This window comes from Hemitrygon akajei, chromosome 10 (genome assembly GCF_048418815.1).
Source record: "Hemitrygon akajei chromosome 10, sHemAka1.3, whole genome shotgun sequence".
Classification (NCBI taxonomy): domain Eukaryota; kingdom Metazoa; phylum Chordata; class Chondrichthyes; order Myliobatiformes; family Dasyatidae; genus Hemitrygon; species Hemitrygon akajei.
Window position 1 is genome coordinate 148434304 of NC_133133.1, and position 13934 is coordinate 148448237.

The 13934-nt window shown below is 36.6% G+C and overlaps 1 protein-coding gene across 4 annotated transcripts in view; it reads left to right on the forward strand.

Annotated features, from left to right (window-relative positions):
• LOC140734792 (protein kinase C and casein kinase substrate in neurons protein 2-like) overlaps positions 1–10642 on the forward strand; it is a 117080-nt gene extending 106438 nt beyond the window's left edge. For all 4 annotated transcript variants that reach the window (XM_073059311.1, XM_073059313.1, XM_073059314.1 and 1 more), the window contains one exon: positions 146–10642. In XM_073059311.1, coding sequence (XP_072915412.1) covers positions 146–258 — 113 coding nt within the window. In that variant the 3' untranslated portion in view covers positions 259–10642. The remainder of the gene's footprint in view (positions 1–145) is intronic.
• The last annotated feature ends 3292 nt before the right edge of the window (positions 10643–13934 follow it).

Below are 13934 nucleotides of genomic sequence, written 5' to 3' on the forward strand. Positions count from 1 at the left end.
TAAAGTATCTGTATTAAAAATATTAGATTATAAATTAAAGTATAAATTGTTCAAGATAAACCTTTTGTGGAAAATGCATATTTCCTGCTAATGTTAGGCATATGTTATGTTTATCGCAACTAACTTGGTGTTCTTTCTGTAACAGGTGATGAATTAATAAAAGTAGAAGATGAAGACGAGCAGGGTTGGTGCAAAGGGCGACTAGAAAGTGGTCAAGTTGGCTTGTACCCTGCCAATTATGTTGAAGTTGTTCAGTGATGTAGAATGTACCAATGCAAAATGCTATAATCTCTTTTCACATTTAAATACACAGTTACGTCAACCTAAAATAAAATATGTTGGTGTAGAGAATGTACAAATTTATTATATTAGGCGTCATTTCTTCAGCTACTGCTTTGCTTTGAGAAGAATCAAGTTTTTAACAGTGAACGAATATACATTTTAGCAGGCTGGTGACCTCTGAAGTTCAGCTGAAGCTTCCTGGTAACTGCAATATTGGATTTAAATATTATCTATTAGTCCATGGCAATGGCAAGTTTTGTTTTCAAACATACAGATTGTAAAAATTGATTTTAATAACTTGCCTTGTGTGACTGTTGAATACCAATTTTAATTGTTATGCACCCTTTCAATTAAGTGATTTCCCTCCCCCACACAGTTTTCCATTTTTGAAAGAGAAATCAACTAAGTTGTTTGTTTTCAATGTTATTTTTTAAAATTAAGGCTTTCAATATTTTCCTATTAGTTATTTTAATATTTAATTTTATTGCAGTTTCTCTTTTATAGAAATGGTATTCTTTTAAATGCATGAGGTATTGTAAGAAAGAAAGACCCTGTGATCAACTTTGATTTCCTCCCTATAGTGTAGAAATATTTAATCATTTATAGTTGTGCAAAACCATGTGCTTTGGTGTGCTAGATAAACTTCCTGCACCATGTATTCAGCACATCAGTGAAACACTGGGATGCGTTTTAGTTAAGTACTACTGCACTTGTTGCCTGTTACTTTAATGTGATGTATCATAATTGATATATATCAATTGAAATAGTGTAACGTTAAATTTAGGCAGTCTGCATTGTGAACATTGTGGATTTTAATGTGGCTGCAGAATACAGGACTCCATGACTTGTAATATGATGTTCATTTGCTCCTAACCTTTGGAAGAGTTAATATTAGATGTTGAAGAGAATGTATTCCAATGTTTCATTTATTGTCAGTTGTTAATACACTGTTCTGCATATCTCTTTGATAACCGGAGGGTTTGAAAATCTGCTTTAATATGCAGCATGGAATGCTCCTTTACAACAAAGACTGCAGAACTCTTATAGTATATTAAAAGTTCACATGAACAAATAATTTGGAACTGGTGAATGTTTTCTAGTGCAATTTTGTTCAGTGAATCCTTCCAAGTATTCTTCACTGCTAGGATTAAACCAGAAATTGGGTGTAGTAATTACAAGGTAGACTTATGATTTGTAATACTATTCTGGCCAACCATCTAGCTGAATGGAATGTTAAAACTCTACAATTTTAGTTAAGTAGCTTTATTGGAATACAGTGTATTATAATCAACTAAATGGCTGGTAGGTTTTTTAAAAAGTCATTGTTCAGCTGGTGTGAAATGATGGTTTTAAGTATTGCATTTGTGTCATTTAATTCAGTAACTTATTGAATGATGGTGCCTTAGAAAACTTTTTCTCAAATGTTTTTGTAGAATCTTTAGACAATAGGTTTCTTTTTTTAAAAATCATTTTTGTACACTAGTTTGAGGGTGAAATTTTAAAAATTAAACCCATCCCTTGACTCCAATATTTTGAATTCCCAGTACGTTGGCTTTTATGAAACTAATTATCTTTATAACACATAGGTTTTGACTTCTAAAATTTAGTAGCACTAACAAGTACTTGATTAAAGAAAGTCTTGTGAACTAAACCATTTTTAACATCTGTTTGATACTTCAATCCATTTATAGAGATGTTTTCTTTGTACAGAACCCTGAAAGATTTCTGTAGATAATAGAGAATGAAAATGTCAAACAGGAGAACTTGGAGCCATCTGATCATATGAACACATGAATTATAACAGGAGTAACACCTGAATCCATTTAGTAGCATTATAGATCTGATTGCAACCCCACCTCTGCAATTCAGTCTACCTACCCACGCCTCTTGATTAAAAAGAATCTATGTCTGCCCTGAAAATATTAAAAGCCTTTGTTTCATCATCCTCTGAGGTAAAGAGTCTCTAAGTCTTGTAGTTCTGAGGGAAAAAAATCTCACCTGAGTCTTAAATGTACAACCCTGGATTTTTAAATGGTGACTACCCAGTTCTAGATTCTCACATAAAGAGATGCATTCTCTCTGCATCCATCCATTTGGAGCATCTCAGGATTTTAAATATTTCAGTTGTCTCCGCCCACTCATCTAAAGTCCAGCAGATACAGCCTTAGCCTTTTCAATGTTTCCTCAGAAGGTAACCCAGCCATTCTAGTTAAGTCAGGATCACCTTTTCTGAACTGCGATCAACACATTGATATCTTCCCTTTAAAAAAGGGTACCAGTACAGTACTCCAGATGTGATCTCAATTTCCACAGCAATAAGTCATACTTGTTAAAACTTCCCAGTATCCGTATACCAGACTTTTGCTCATGCACACCAGAACACCCATATTTCACTGCAAACTAGAAGTTCTGTAATCTCTCACCATTTAGACTCTTTAATTTTCCAACCTAACTAGACAGTTCTGCATGTTCCGACATCTAGTTTTCAGCAGTTTGTCCACTTAATCCATCTGTAGCCCTTTCCCTTCTTATGTATGTTTCGCAACATTTACACATTTTATGTTATCAGCAAATTTAGCAACCATCCCTTTAGTTTCTTCAACTCCGTAATTTTCAGAAATTGTAATCAGTTGAGGCTCCACCACTGACAGCTTTCATGACATTCTGGCAACCAGTAAAGGACTTGTTTACATTCATTCTCTGTTTCAGTCTATCTTCTAGCTATGACAACATTTTACTTACTATGCCATTTGTTTTGATCTTCTGCAGTAACCTTTGATATTAAATTTTATCAGAAAATATTAGAAAATAGGAAATAAGATGGAAAATAGTTATAGGAAGAATGTAGTTAATAGTGAAATTAAAAGATTTTGGTTTCTCCCATTGATTAGAGCAATTTAAATAACAGTGTATGCAAATGGAAATAGGAGGTAAAGTGAGGCTTTAGAGGGTTTTAAAAGAAGGATGGAGATTCTGTACTGATTATTTGAGGATATTGAGACAGTGAAATTTCATTAAAACTAGTAAGACACCGCAACACATTTTCAAGGTTTTAAAGGAATGAGCTGAGGAGCCTTGGAGAATACTGGGGAAAATAGTAGAGTTATGTTTAGGAGTGTGAAGTAAACATTGTTTGAGAGGTGGAGTGATGGCTCTGGTGGTGAGTCAGGTGGTGAGTTGAAAGCTCAATTCAGAAGCTGTTTGCATACCAAACCTGTGCATCATCTGATGAAGCTGATGAAATCCAGAGTCGTGTAGGTTGTGGTTGGACAAATAGTTGACTTGACTGCTAACGGCCATTGTGCACACTTAGAGACTGCCAGTTAAAATATACCTCAAAATGAATCTCCATAGTAAAAGAAACAACACAGCAGGGCCTGGTCGGTTAGCATCTGCAAACAGTTAATGTGGAGTTAATGTTTCATGCTTGATTCGTCATTGGAGCCAGCCAAAACTCCTCCCTTCCTGCCACAACCACCACCACACAACGCCATCTATTGGTGAAAGCAAGACCATTCCAGCAAAATAAGATTTAACATTTTGTCCCTATACTAGCAAATGGGGTAGCGGCATTAAACATATAGTTCTATGTGTGTTTGAGTTCCGAATTTATTCACTGTTAAAACTAAATGGACATTCCATGATACTGGCTTTCAAATTTTCTGCTTTGCATTGCAAGGGACAAATAACATTACTGAACTGTATTTACATTCTTAAAGTCTCATAACAGATATGCAAATTGGTAATCAGTCACAATGAACTCTCATTATTTGTTTCCTTTTTATGATGCTACTGAATTGAATTTTAATTCACTGCAGAGCCTTTCTTTCATGTTTTTGTTGACAAGTCAAATATGCTGAGCCTTTAATCTTAAATGTGCCAGTTTAAAGATAAATTTATTCTTTAGAGGTGAGTAGGTACTGACATTGATTTCAAGAGTGGTGAAAGTGGTGGAGGTAGTAGTGATATAAATTGTCAGTATGTTTGTAGTCCTTGTTTTATTCAGGATACATTGGCATGGGACATCAAAATACAAATTTTCTGATGGGCTGTACCACAGGCATAAATATAACCAGACACAACAGTTTGAAGTTATAAATTGGGATTGGCTATCTGGAATCCTTCTCTAAACTAGGAGTCATGCACATTTCCAGTTAGGTGTAAGGAGTATCCACAACCTCTCAGTTCTCCTGTGCCTCATACATAATTTCACCCAGTGGCAAGGATTGGATGGAAAAGTGACCAAAAGACATGGAGGTTTGTGGTGACAACAAGCAGTGCACAGAATTGAGATGCAGTTTGCTGTAACAAAGTATTTCATCATTTTCCCTATGGCCAACAGCAGGACACATTTTTCATTATTGGGAAATTATATTTGGACATGTGCCCTGTAATTGACAAACAAAAAAAATAGCAGTTTAAGTGTCATTAAACTAAAGTCAAAATATATTCACCTATTGCATTATTTTTCCCACATCAGAAAATGTAAACTTTGTTAAGAGACTACAATGTATGCAGCCCTGAGTAAAATCATAATGGACATATTGTACATCTGTTAACACATCGATAATGAGATACTGTACATGGAACTATTTTGTTATCATGATGCTGAGATACATGTTAGGATGGGCTGGGACACATCATCAGTGTTGTAACTTGGGGTCACTGGGTGTTTCAAGTCTTTCAACATCAGACGCCCTCACCTAGGAGACCCAGCCAGGGTTAATCAGGCCCCACCTTATGTCCCAGCAGCATTGGTCTATGGGGCACACCTCATGATCCACAGCTATCTGAAGGCCTGCTCAGCAGCCTCTGTGACAGTCCTGATTGCTCTTTTCTTTGCAGCCCCTGTAATGCCCTGATATTACCATCACAGCAGTTTTTTTTTGGGCAATTCTAAATGCTTTGTAACTAATTCAAAAAGGAACATTAAGGAACAGCCATAAACATTGACCACCAACAACAGGAAAGAGGCAAAGTGGAGCAGAAGACAAGAGATTATTTATGTTAATTTGATTCTTAATAATCATTGTATATATTGAATCACTTTACCTTATTTAGTAAACTCCTTTTACTGAATAAACTAATAACAGTTTATTCTGTGCAAGTGTATCTCAAAATGACACACCAGGGGGAGAAAAAGGAAGGCATAGGAATCAGCAGGTCAGGTAGAATCTGCAAAGTTCAACATCACTAGTTGCCGTACATTGTATCAACACTCCACATCTTCATGTTAACAAATTATTTATCTGCAGTGTCTCTATCAACAGCCGACAAATCCTATTCTTAGTGCTTGATGTCATTAAATGTTGTTTATAGAATGCTTATGATACGCAGCGAAAATTAATAGCTGCATGCCTTCCTCCCATGTATGAAGTTCCTATCATTCACACTTGCCAAATTTCTTTCATATTCTGTTTCCACTAGATGTCACTTTGTATTTGATGTGCTGTTTAGTCTGCCTGTTCGGTACTTTTGCAGAACTGTTAGCATCTCAGCATCAAGTTCATCGTGAAACTCGAGGAGTTAATTCCTGAGGTGGCTGACAATTTGGCTTTGTTTTTTAAGGTTTTTTGAAAACATTATCACATCCAATGTTCTGGATGAAAACAGTCTAATTTTCTTTGCCACATGAGTAACTACAGGCCCAATATGCCAGTGAGATATGAAACCTTGACTACATTTAATGCATATTTTAAATATTGCATTTAATATTTCCAATATTTTAATTCTGTAGGCATTGTTAGATGCTAAGAAATAAGAATAACTAGCAGCACCTTATTGGCTATAATCCATGAGTTCAAAAGGTACATGAAGATCCTTAGTTAACAACTTGACAAAAATGAGCCTGCAGCTAATTCCACTGTGAAGTGTAATACAGTCCCAGCATCAGTACAAAGTCAGCGTGATTGTTTTTCTCTTTTCCCTCACTCTAGACATGCTTCAATTTTTTTCTGACTTTCAGAGAGCTCTCCCAGTTATACGTAATAGTCTCACAACTTTGTCTGCCTAAACTTTTTGTTGTCTCATCCCTTCTGTTTTCTTTTTGGGTTCATGGGTATTTCCATGGATGAAGAACATTATTAGTCATATTTGCTGTTTCTTTCCTCTTGATAATTCATGGCATGATTAAAACAGGCCTGTCCTTGTATTTCTTTCAGTCCTTTTTTTTTTAAGGCAAGTGTTCCAAACAGAAAATGCTAATAAATTTATATACCTGTCAGCTAATAGCAGGTTAGTTTCAGACAAATTTCAGTAATTAGATTTAGGATTAAGAGAGAAAATCTGCCTGACATGGTGTTATGTTCATATAAAGAAAGTTGATCAATTGCTTTCTGAGGCCTCCTATTGGAAATATTCCGAGATAACCAAATAATTACTATTATCCTAAACTCTCTTGATCTGTATTGAGATGTGATCAAGAAGTTGCAATAGATATAACTCCTTTTAAATTTTCTATTATTTTGCTTAAATTGCCCAATAATTTTATGAATACATCATTAGCTCCAATGAAACTGCAGTAAAACACCTGCGCTGATGCAGGGTTTTGACCTTTCTATTCCTTTCTCCCACAGATGCTGATCAACCCATTGAGTTGCTCCAGCAGATTGTTTGTTGACTAATCTAATAAATCTGTTTTAACATGTAAATTTAATTTTTAACATGTAAATAGTTATCATATTTACTAAGTATGATAACACTTAGCTGGCTTAACTGCACAATCAATTAAATATCCATAAACCTTTAAGTTTTTAAGATTTAGGTTGTAGTTTCTGAATACACAAAGGAATTAGACAAAATACCACAAGCAGAGGTTACCAGTTGATAACTTGCAATTCTAGATAAGACTACAATATGAAAACCAAGAATTCTATATAATGAAATATTCTGACTTGTTAAATAAAAATTGATTACTGCTATTTGATAACTTTGTAATGTTTCTTTGTATTTAAATTTCTAAATATTAAGGATTATTCAAATTTAACTAGTTTTGTTACATTTCAGTCATTTTTAGCATTGTTGCAACTGTTAGTAAAGAATAAATTTGATTGCCTTTAAAGTTTAAGTTCATGACAATATTCGCATTATAAACTGAAAATGAGTTTAGATCAACAAATTAAATAGCTGGTTCCTACTGAAATTACTGGGGAAAACTTCTGGTCAACTTTGATAAGTTACGTATTTTCTCTAGTAAAACATTTCTTCTAATTGGTGAATTAAGATCAAAGGAATATTCTTTAAATTAGAGCTCCTCCATACAGGATCTAAGCTAACAAATAACTTTTCAACTAGATATAAATAAAAGCTGGCTATGTCTTAGTTAGTCTTGTGATTACATTGTAGATCACTGCTGATTGTGATCTGCATGAGTTGATTCAGACTTGGCTTCCAGTCTTGGTTTTAAAAATTGCATGAGCGCATGCAAATCCTTGCACTACTTAAACCTTAAATGTTTTCAGATTATGAAAGAATAAGAGTAATAATTATGATACTTGTGTTCTAATATTTTTGCCTTTGTTGAAAACCTTAGATGTCATGGAAATTATGAATATGAAACAAAGCAATAATGAAAATGATTGTGTCTTCCTGTTGTTTCATTGATATTACCTCTGACATGGTCAACAGAAGACTATACCCTTGAGTGAACCTGTGCTTCTTCTTGAAAATAAGTCAGCCCAGATTCCATAGTGATGCTGAGGCCTAAATTCCAAGTTCCACTAATTTTGGTTACAAATAACCATGTTTCCATCATACCATTTACTTTATGGAAATAAGGTGCTAATTTGTGTACTCTGTCCCATTACCTTATTTTTTTTTAAAAGCAACACCAAAAGTGTTCCACTTTATGATTCTATGTAAAACTGCTCTATTGCTCAACTTGGAAAATGTTTCCCGAGTTGTCTTTTAGTTATTCTAATAGAAGGCATCTTTAAAACATCAAGAGGTGGAAAGAGAATTATAATTGGGACTTGAATTTGCTCTAATATTGAGAGCTCTAAGTTTTCACAACAATAATAAAATGAAAATTGAGCTTGTTAAAGTGTATAATTTCAACGGTTATGTATGTTTTTGCCCAGAAATTGGAGCTTTGCCTTTTTGGTATGCTGAACAAATGTGTGTAGTATTAGTAATTTGCAATGTATCAGGAAATTGGCAAATAACCTGCTTAGAAAATGGAGTGGGTTGAATTCTGAGTTAGATTACAGCTGCCTAAAGGACCACTGTCTGTGGAAGCCTGCGGGCAGCTGCAGGAGGAAACAAAACGGCAGTCAGGGGAAATTGCAGAAGAGGGGATACAGACGGTATGTGGGGTTGCATCGTGCTGCCCACCCACCTTATAATCATTAACATAGATTCACTGCCTTCACAAGATATGGGCTCATCATACTGACACAGATGGACAAACTAGTGTGTACATCTGTTGCAAATTAAATAGAAATTCGGCAAGATATATGTGGGCAAGAAATAGGCTGGAAGAGAGTGTACAGAGAAATGTATTTGATAGAACATTGACTTTTTAAATTTATTATGATCCATTGCTGATCCACAAGGCTTGCACATTGATTTTCTTGCATTTTAAATGCAGGTGCTGGGTTGCAAATATTTCTGTTAGTAAATGTGGAAATGGCTATTGCCACACTGGATTGAAATCATTAGAAATGTTTTGTATATCAGGTAAGCTTCAGACAAGCCAAAGTGAATTTCAGGTTTTTCTCCTGTTCTATCATCTCATTTATCTCAAGCTCCTGTTTATCGCCCGTTATTTCAGTTATTTACTCTCAAAATTCATTTGAATTGTTTTTTAAAAAGGTATTTGATGTTATAGATACTCCTGATTACTCAGCTTGTCTTCAAGCTTTTCTCAACTTTCCTGATTCCATTAGTGCCTGAGCTTGTATTTTCTGTTGAAAGGTCCACACTGAACTCAGAACAAAAGGCAATATACTATGAATCTAATTCAGATACAATATTAACAGAAAATGCAAACAGCAGGTCATGTTGCATCTTAACGGAAAGCTGGCCATTTAGCTCCTCCAGTCTTTTACACAATTCATTGAAGTTGTGACTGATCTGTGGCCAAAGAATACAGGCCTGAATTTTCATCATGTTCTCCAAGAGTTTAAAATTACCAATGAAACTAATATTGATTGCACTCACAATTAAGTAGCCACATGACGTGAAATTTTATGATGTAAAGGAAAAGTTGCTCAGTTGAATAGTTAAAAGAAGGTTATAACCTATAAATATTTGAATGAAAAAGGAAAATTCTGGTGATTTGCCACTGCTTTTTTTTAGTACTGTAATTTTTATCAGTCCCTATCCCTGATTAAATGTTAAGCTTCTCAGGATGTTGTTTTCTTACTCCAGTGGAAATAATGCAGAGTAATTATTGTCTGTATTTAATTTGCATCATCACTTAAGAGCTTGCACAGCAGTTTAGAGTTAAGCACATTGATGGGCTTTGGAGTCTGGGTTGTAGATAGACCAGAGTAAGACTTGCGTGTTTCTTTCTCTTTAAAAAAAAAGAATCCAGTTGTTTTATGGTTCCATTTCTGATCCTAGAGATGTATTATAGATTTTTGATTCCTCGCATTTAATGTTGAGTTTCAATTTCATTCATATGTTGTGATACGGGCCTCTGGCTATTTGCCAAGTAACAACTACAATGCCTGAAATCCATATCATACCATATAATCCCTTCTCATGAAGAATTAAATGAAAGAGAAGAATAGAATCAGCATGCCTAATATGCATATGTAAGAATTAACAATTCATTAGCCAGAATATGGATTACATCTGTAATTCTAGTAAACTTGATAGCAGGACCAATTGTCATTCTTGGAATAATTTACCATTTGTAGCCAACAGTCTGCTTGAAATTAGGTGGATACATCTACTGCATGGAACCTTGCTCTTGTATGCAGGGAGGGAATGATGGGAGTTTTGTGAGCTATTGATTTGAGAGACTGGAATAATGGGTCAAGAGGAAGAAGATTGTAGGAATTCAGGAAGGAACAGTGGGAATGCAGCAGGCCTTGGGAGCACATAGTGGCTGTGGGCTAGGAAGGAAATTGTAAAGCCTTGTTTTGCTCAGTTGCCCTGTTCTCCAGTGCTCTCACCTGAACAAATTAAATTCTAAGGATTTAGACACTGTTAAACTGAATGTTGATTCTTGTTTTATTCTTCTCGTGTTCTTTCTGACATGTTAACTATTTTAAGTTCTTTATATAGTGTCTGCATAAATGCTGACCCATCCATTTTGTGTTTTAATGTAAAGAAACTTGAAAAGGAATTCCAATTGCCTGTTATTATTATTTAACCTGAATAAAGCTTTATTTGCGTAATGAAAATACCAAAATTTGTTTTAACCATTTGTGTGCTTATTATTTTGGAAAGATTTCACATGCACAAGATGCACATTTCAACTTTTTCTCTCTATCAAAAAATTCCTTTAATGGGTTATCTGATCACCACTCAGATCATTTTGAGAGATTGGGAGGGACATTTTGGAGAGGGAGGGAGAGCAGCCAGATGTCTTTGTACATATTGGTACCAATGACATAGGAAGAAAAAGCAATGAGGTCCTGAAAAGAGAATTTGGAGAGCTAGGTAGAAAGCTGAGTAACAGGACCTCCCGGGTAGTAATTTCCGGATTTTAGTGAGGGTAGAAACAGGATGATTTGGCAGATAAATGTGTGGCTGAGAAACTGGTGCAGGGGGCAGGTTTCAGGTTCTTGGAACATTGGGATCTCTTCAGGGGGAGATATGACCTGTTCGAAGTGACAGGTTGCACATGAACCTGAGGGGGACCAAGATTCTTGTGGGCAGGTTTGTTAGAGCTGTTGGGAAGGGTTTAAACTAATTTGGCAGGGGGGTGAGAACTGGAGTGAAGGGACTCAGGATAGGACAGGTTGTAAAAAAAAAAGATAACATGCAGTCAGACTGTCAGGAAGGGCAGGCAGGTGATAGAACTTAGTTGCAGCCAACAGGCTGAGTATCAAATCATTAGGGATACCGAATCAGAAAGGATAGCAAATACGATACTCAAGGTGGTGTATCTAATTGTGCGTAGTGCAAGAATGAGGTGGATGATCTTGTTGGAATATTACAGATTGCCAGGTATGTGGCTATCACTGAATCGTGGATGAAGGATGATTGTAGTTGGGAGCTGAATGTTCAAGGTTACACATTATATGGGAGAAATAGGAAGGTAGGCAGAGGGAGTGATGTGGCTGTACTGGTAAAGAATGGCATCAAATCAGTAGAAAGATGTGACATAGGATCGGAAGATACTGAATCCTTGTGGGTTGAGTTAAGAAACTGCAAGGGCAAATTGACATTAATGGGTGTCATGTACAGGCCTCCCAACAGTGGCTGAGAGGTGGACCACAGGTTACAACAGGAAATAGAAAAGGCGAGTCAAAAGGGCAATGCTATGGTACTCATGGGAGATTATTGGGAAAATCAGGTTGGTAATTGATCTCGAGAGTGAGTTTGTTGAATGCCTACGAGATAGCTTTTTAGAGCAGTTTGTGGTTGCCTACTGGGGGATCAGCTATATTGGACTGGGTGTTATGTAATGAACTGGAGGTGATTAGGGAGCTTAAGGTTAAAGAACCCCTAGAAACCAGTGATCACAATATGATTGAGTTCAACTTGAAATTTGATAGGGAGAAAGTAAAGTCTGATGTAGCAGTAATTCAGTGGAGTAAGGGATATTACAGCGGTATGAGAGAGGAGTTGGCCAAAGTAAATTGGAAGGAGCTGCTGGCAGGGATGTCAGCAGAGCAGCAATGGTGTGAGTTTCTGGGAAAAATGAGGAAGGTGCAAGACATGTGTATTCCAAAAATGAAGCAATACTCAAATAGTACAACCATGGCTGACAAGGGAAGTCAAAGCTATTGTAAAAGCAAAAGAAAGGGCATATAACAAAGCAAAAATTAGTGGGAAGATAGATGATTGGGAAGTTTATAAAACCCCTACAGAGAGCAACTAAAAAAAAGTCATTAGAAGAGAAAAGATGAAATATGAAAGCAAGCTAGCAACTAATATCAAAGTGGATAGTAAAAGTTTTTTCAAGTGTGTTAAAAATATAAGAGAGTGGATATAGGACTGTTTAAAAAAATGAGGCAGGAGAAATGATAACAGGGACAAGGAGATGGCTGATAAACTAGATGAGTACGGTATTTTGCATCCATCTTCACTGTGGAAAACGCTAGCACTCTGCCTGATGATGTAGTGTGTGAAGGAAGAGAAGTGGGTGCAGTTATTATTACAAGAGAGAAGGTGCTCAAAAAGCTAAAAGACCTAAAGGTACATAAGTCATCCAGACCGGATGAAATGCACCCTAGGGGTCTGAAAGAGGTAGCATTAGAAATTATAGTGGCATTTGGAAACAATCTTTCAAAAATCATTGGACTCTGGCATGGAGCCAGAGGACTGGAGAACTGCACTCCACTCTTTAAGAAAGGAGGAAGGCAGCAGAAAGGAAATTACAGACCAGTTAACCTGACCTCAGTGGTTGGGAAGATGTTAGAGTCAATTGTTAAGGATGAGGTGATGGAGTACTTGGTGACACAGGACAAGATAGGACAAAGTCAGCATGGCTTCCTTCAGGGAAAATCCTGCCTGACAAACCTGTTGGAATTCTTTGAGGAGATTACAATTAGGATAGACAAAGGGGATGCAGTGGATGTTGTATATTTGGACTTTCAGAAGGCTTTTGACAAGGTGTCACTCACGAGGCTGCTTACCAAGTTAAGAGCCCATGGTATTACAGGAAAGTTACTAACATGGTTAGAGCATTGGCTGATTGGTCAGAGGCAGCAAATGGGAATAAAAGGATCCTTCTCTGGTTGACTGCCAGTGACTAGTGGTGTTCCACAGGAGTCGGTGTTGGGACCTCTTCTTTTTATGCTGTATCTAAATGATTTAGTTGATGGAATAGATGGCTTTGTGGCAGATGGAAAATTGATGGAGGGGCAGGTAGTGTTGAGGAAACAGGTAGGATGCAGAAGAACTTAGTCAGATTAGGAGAATGGGCAAGGAAGTGGCAAATGAAATACAATGTTAGAAAATGCATGGTTACGCACTTTGGTAGTAGAAATAAATGTGCAGACTATTTTCTAAACGGGGAGATAATCTAGGAATCTGAAATGCAGAGGGGCTTGGGAGTTCTTGTGCAGAACACCCTGAAGGTTAACTTGCATGTTGAGTTGGTGATGAGGAAGGCAAATGCCATGTTAGCATTTTTTTCAAGAGGTCTAGAATACTATTGCAAGGATGTGATGCTGAGGCTTTATAAGACACTGGTGAGGCCTCACCTTGACTATTGTGAACAGTTGTGGACCCCTCATCTTAGAAAAGATGAGCTGGCATTGGAGAGGGTCCAGAGAAGGTTCACAAGGATGATTCCAGGAATCATACGAGGAAGATTTCATAGCTCTGGGTCTTTACTCGCTGGAATTCAGAAGGATGAAGGGGGATCTCATTGAAACCTTTCGAATGTTGAAAGGTCTAGACAGAATAAATGGAAAAAGGATGTTTCTCATGCTGGGAGTGTCTAGGACAAGAGGGCACAGCCTCAGGAAAGAGGGCACCCTTTCAAAACAGATACGAAGAAATTTCTTTAGCCAAAGGGTGGTGAATTT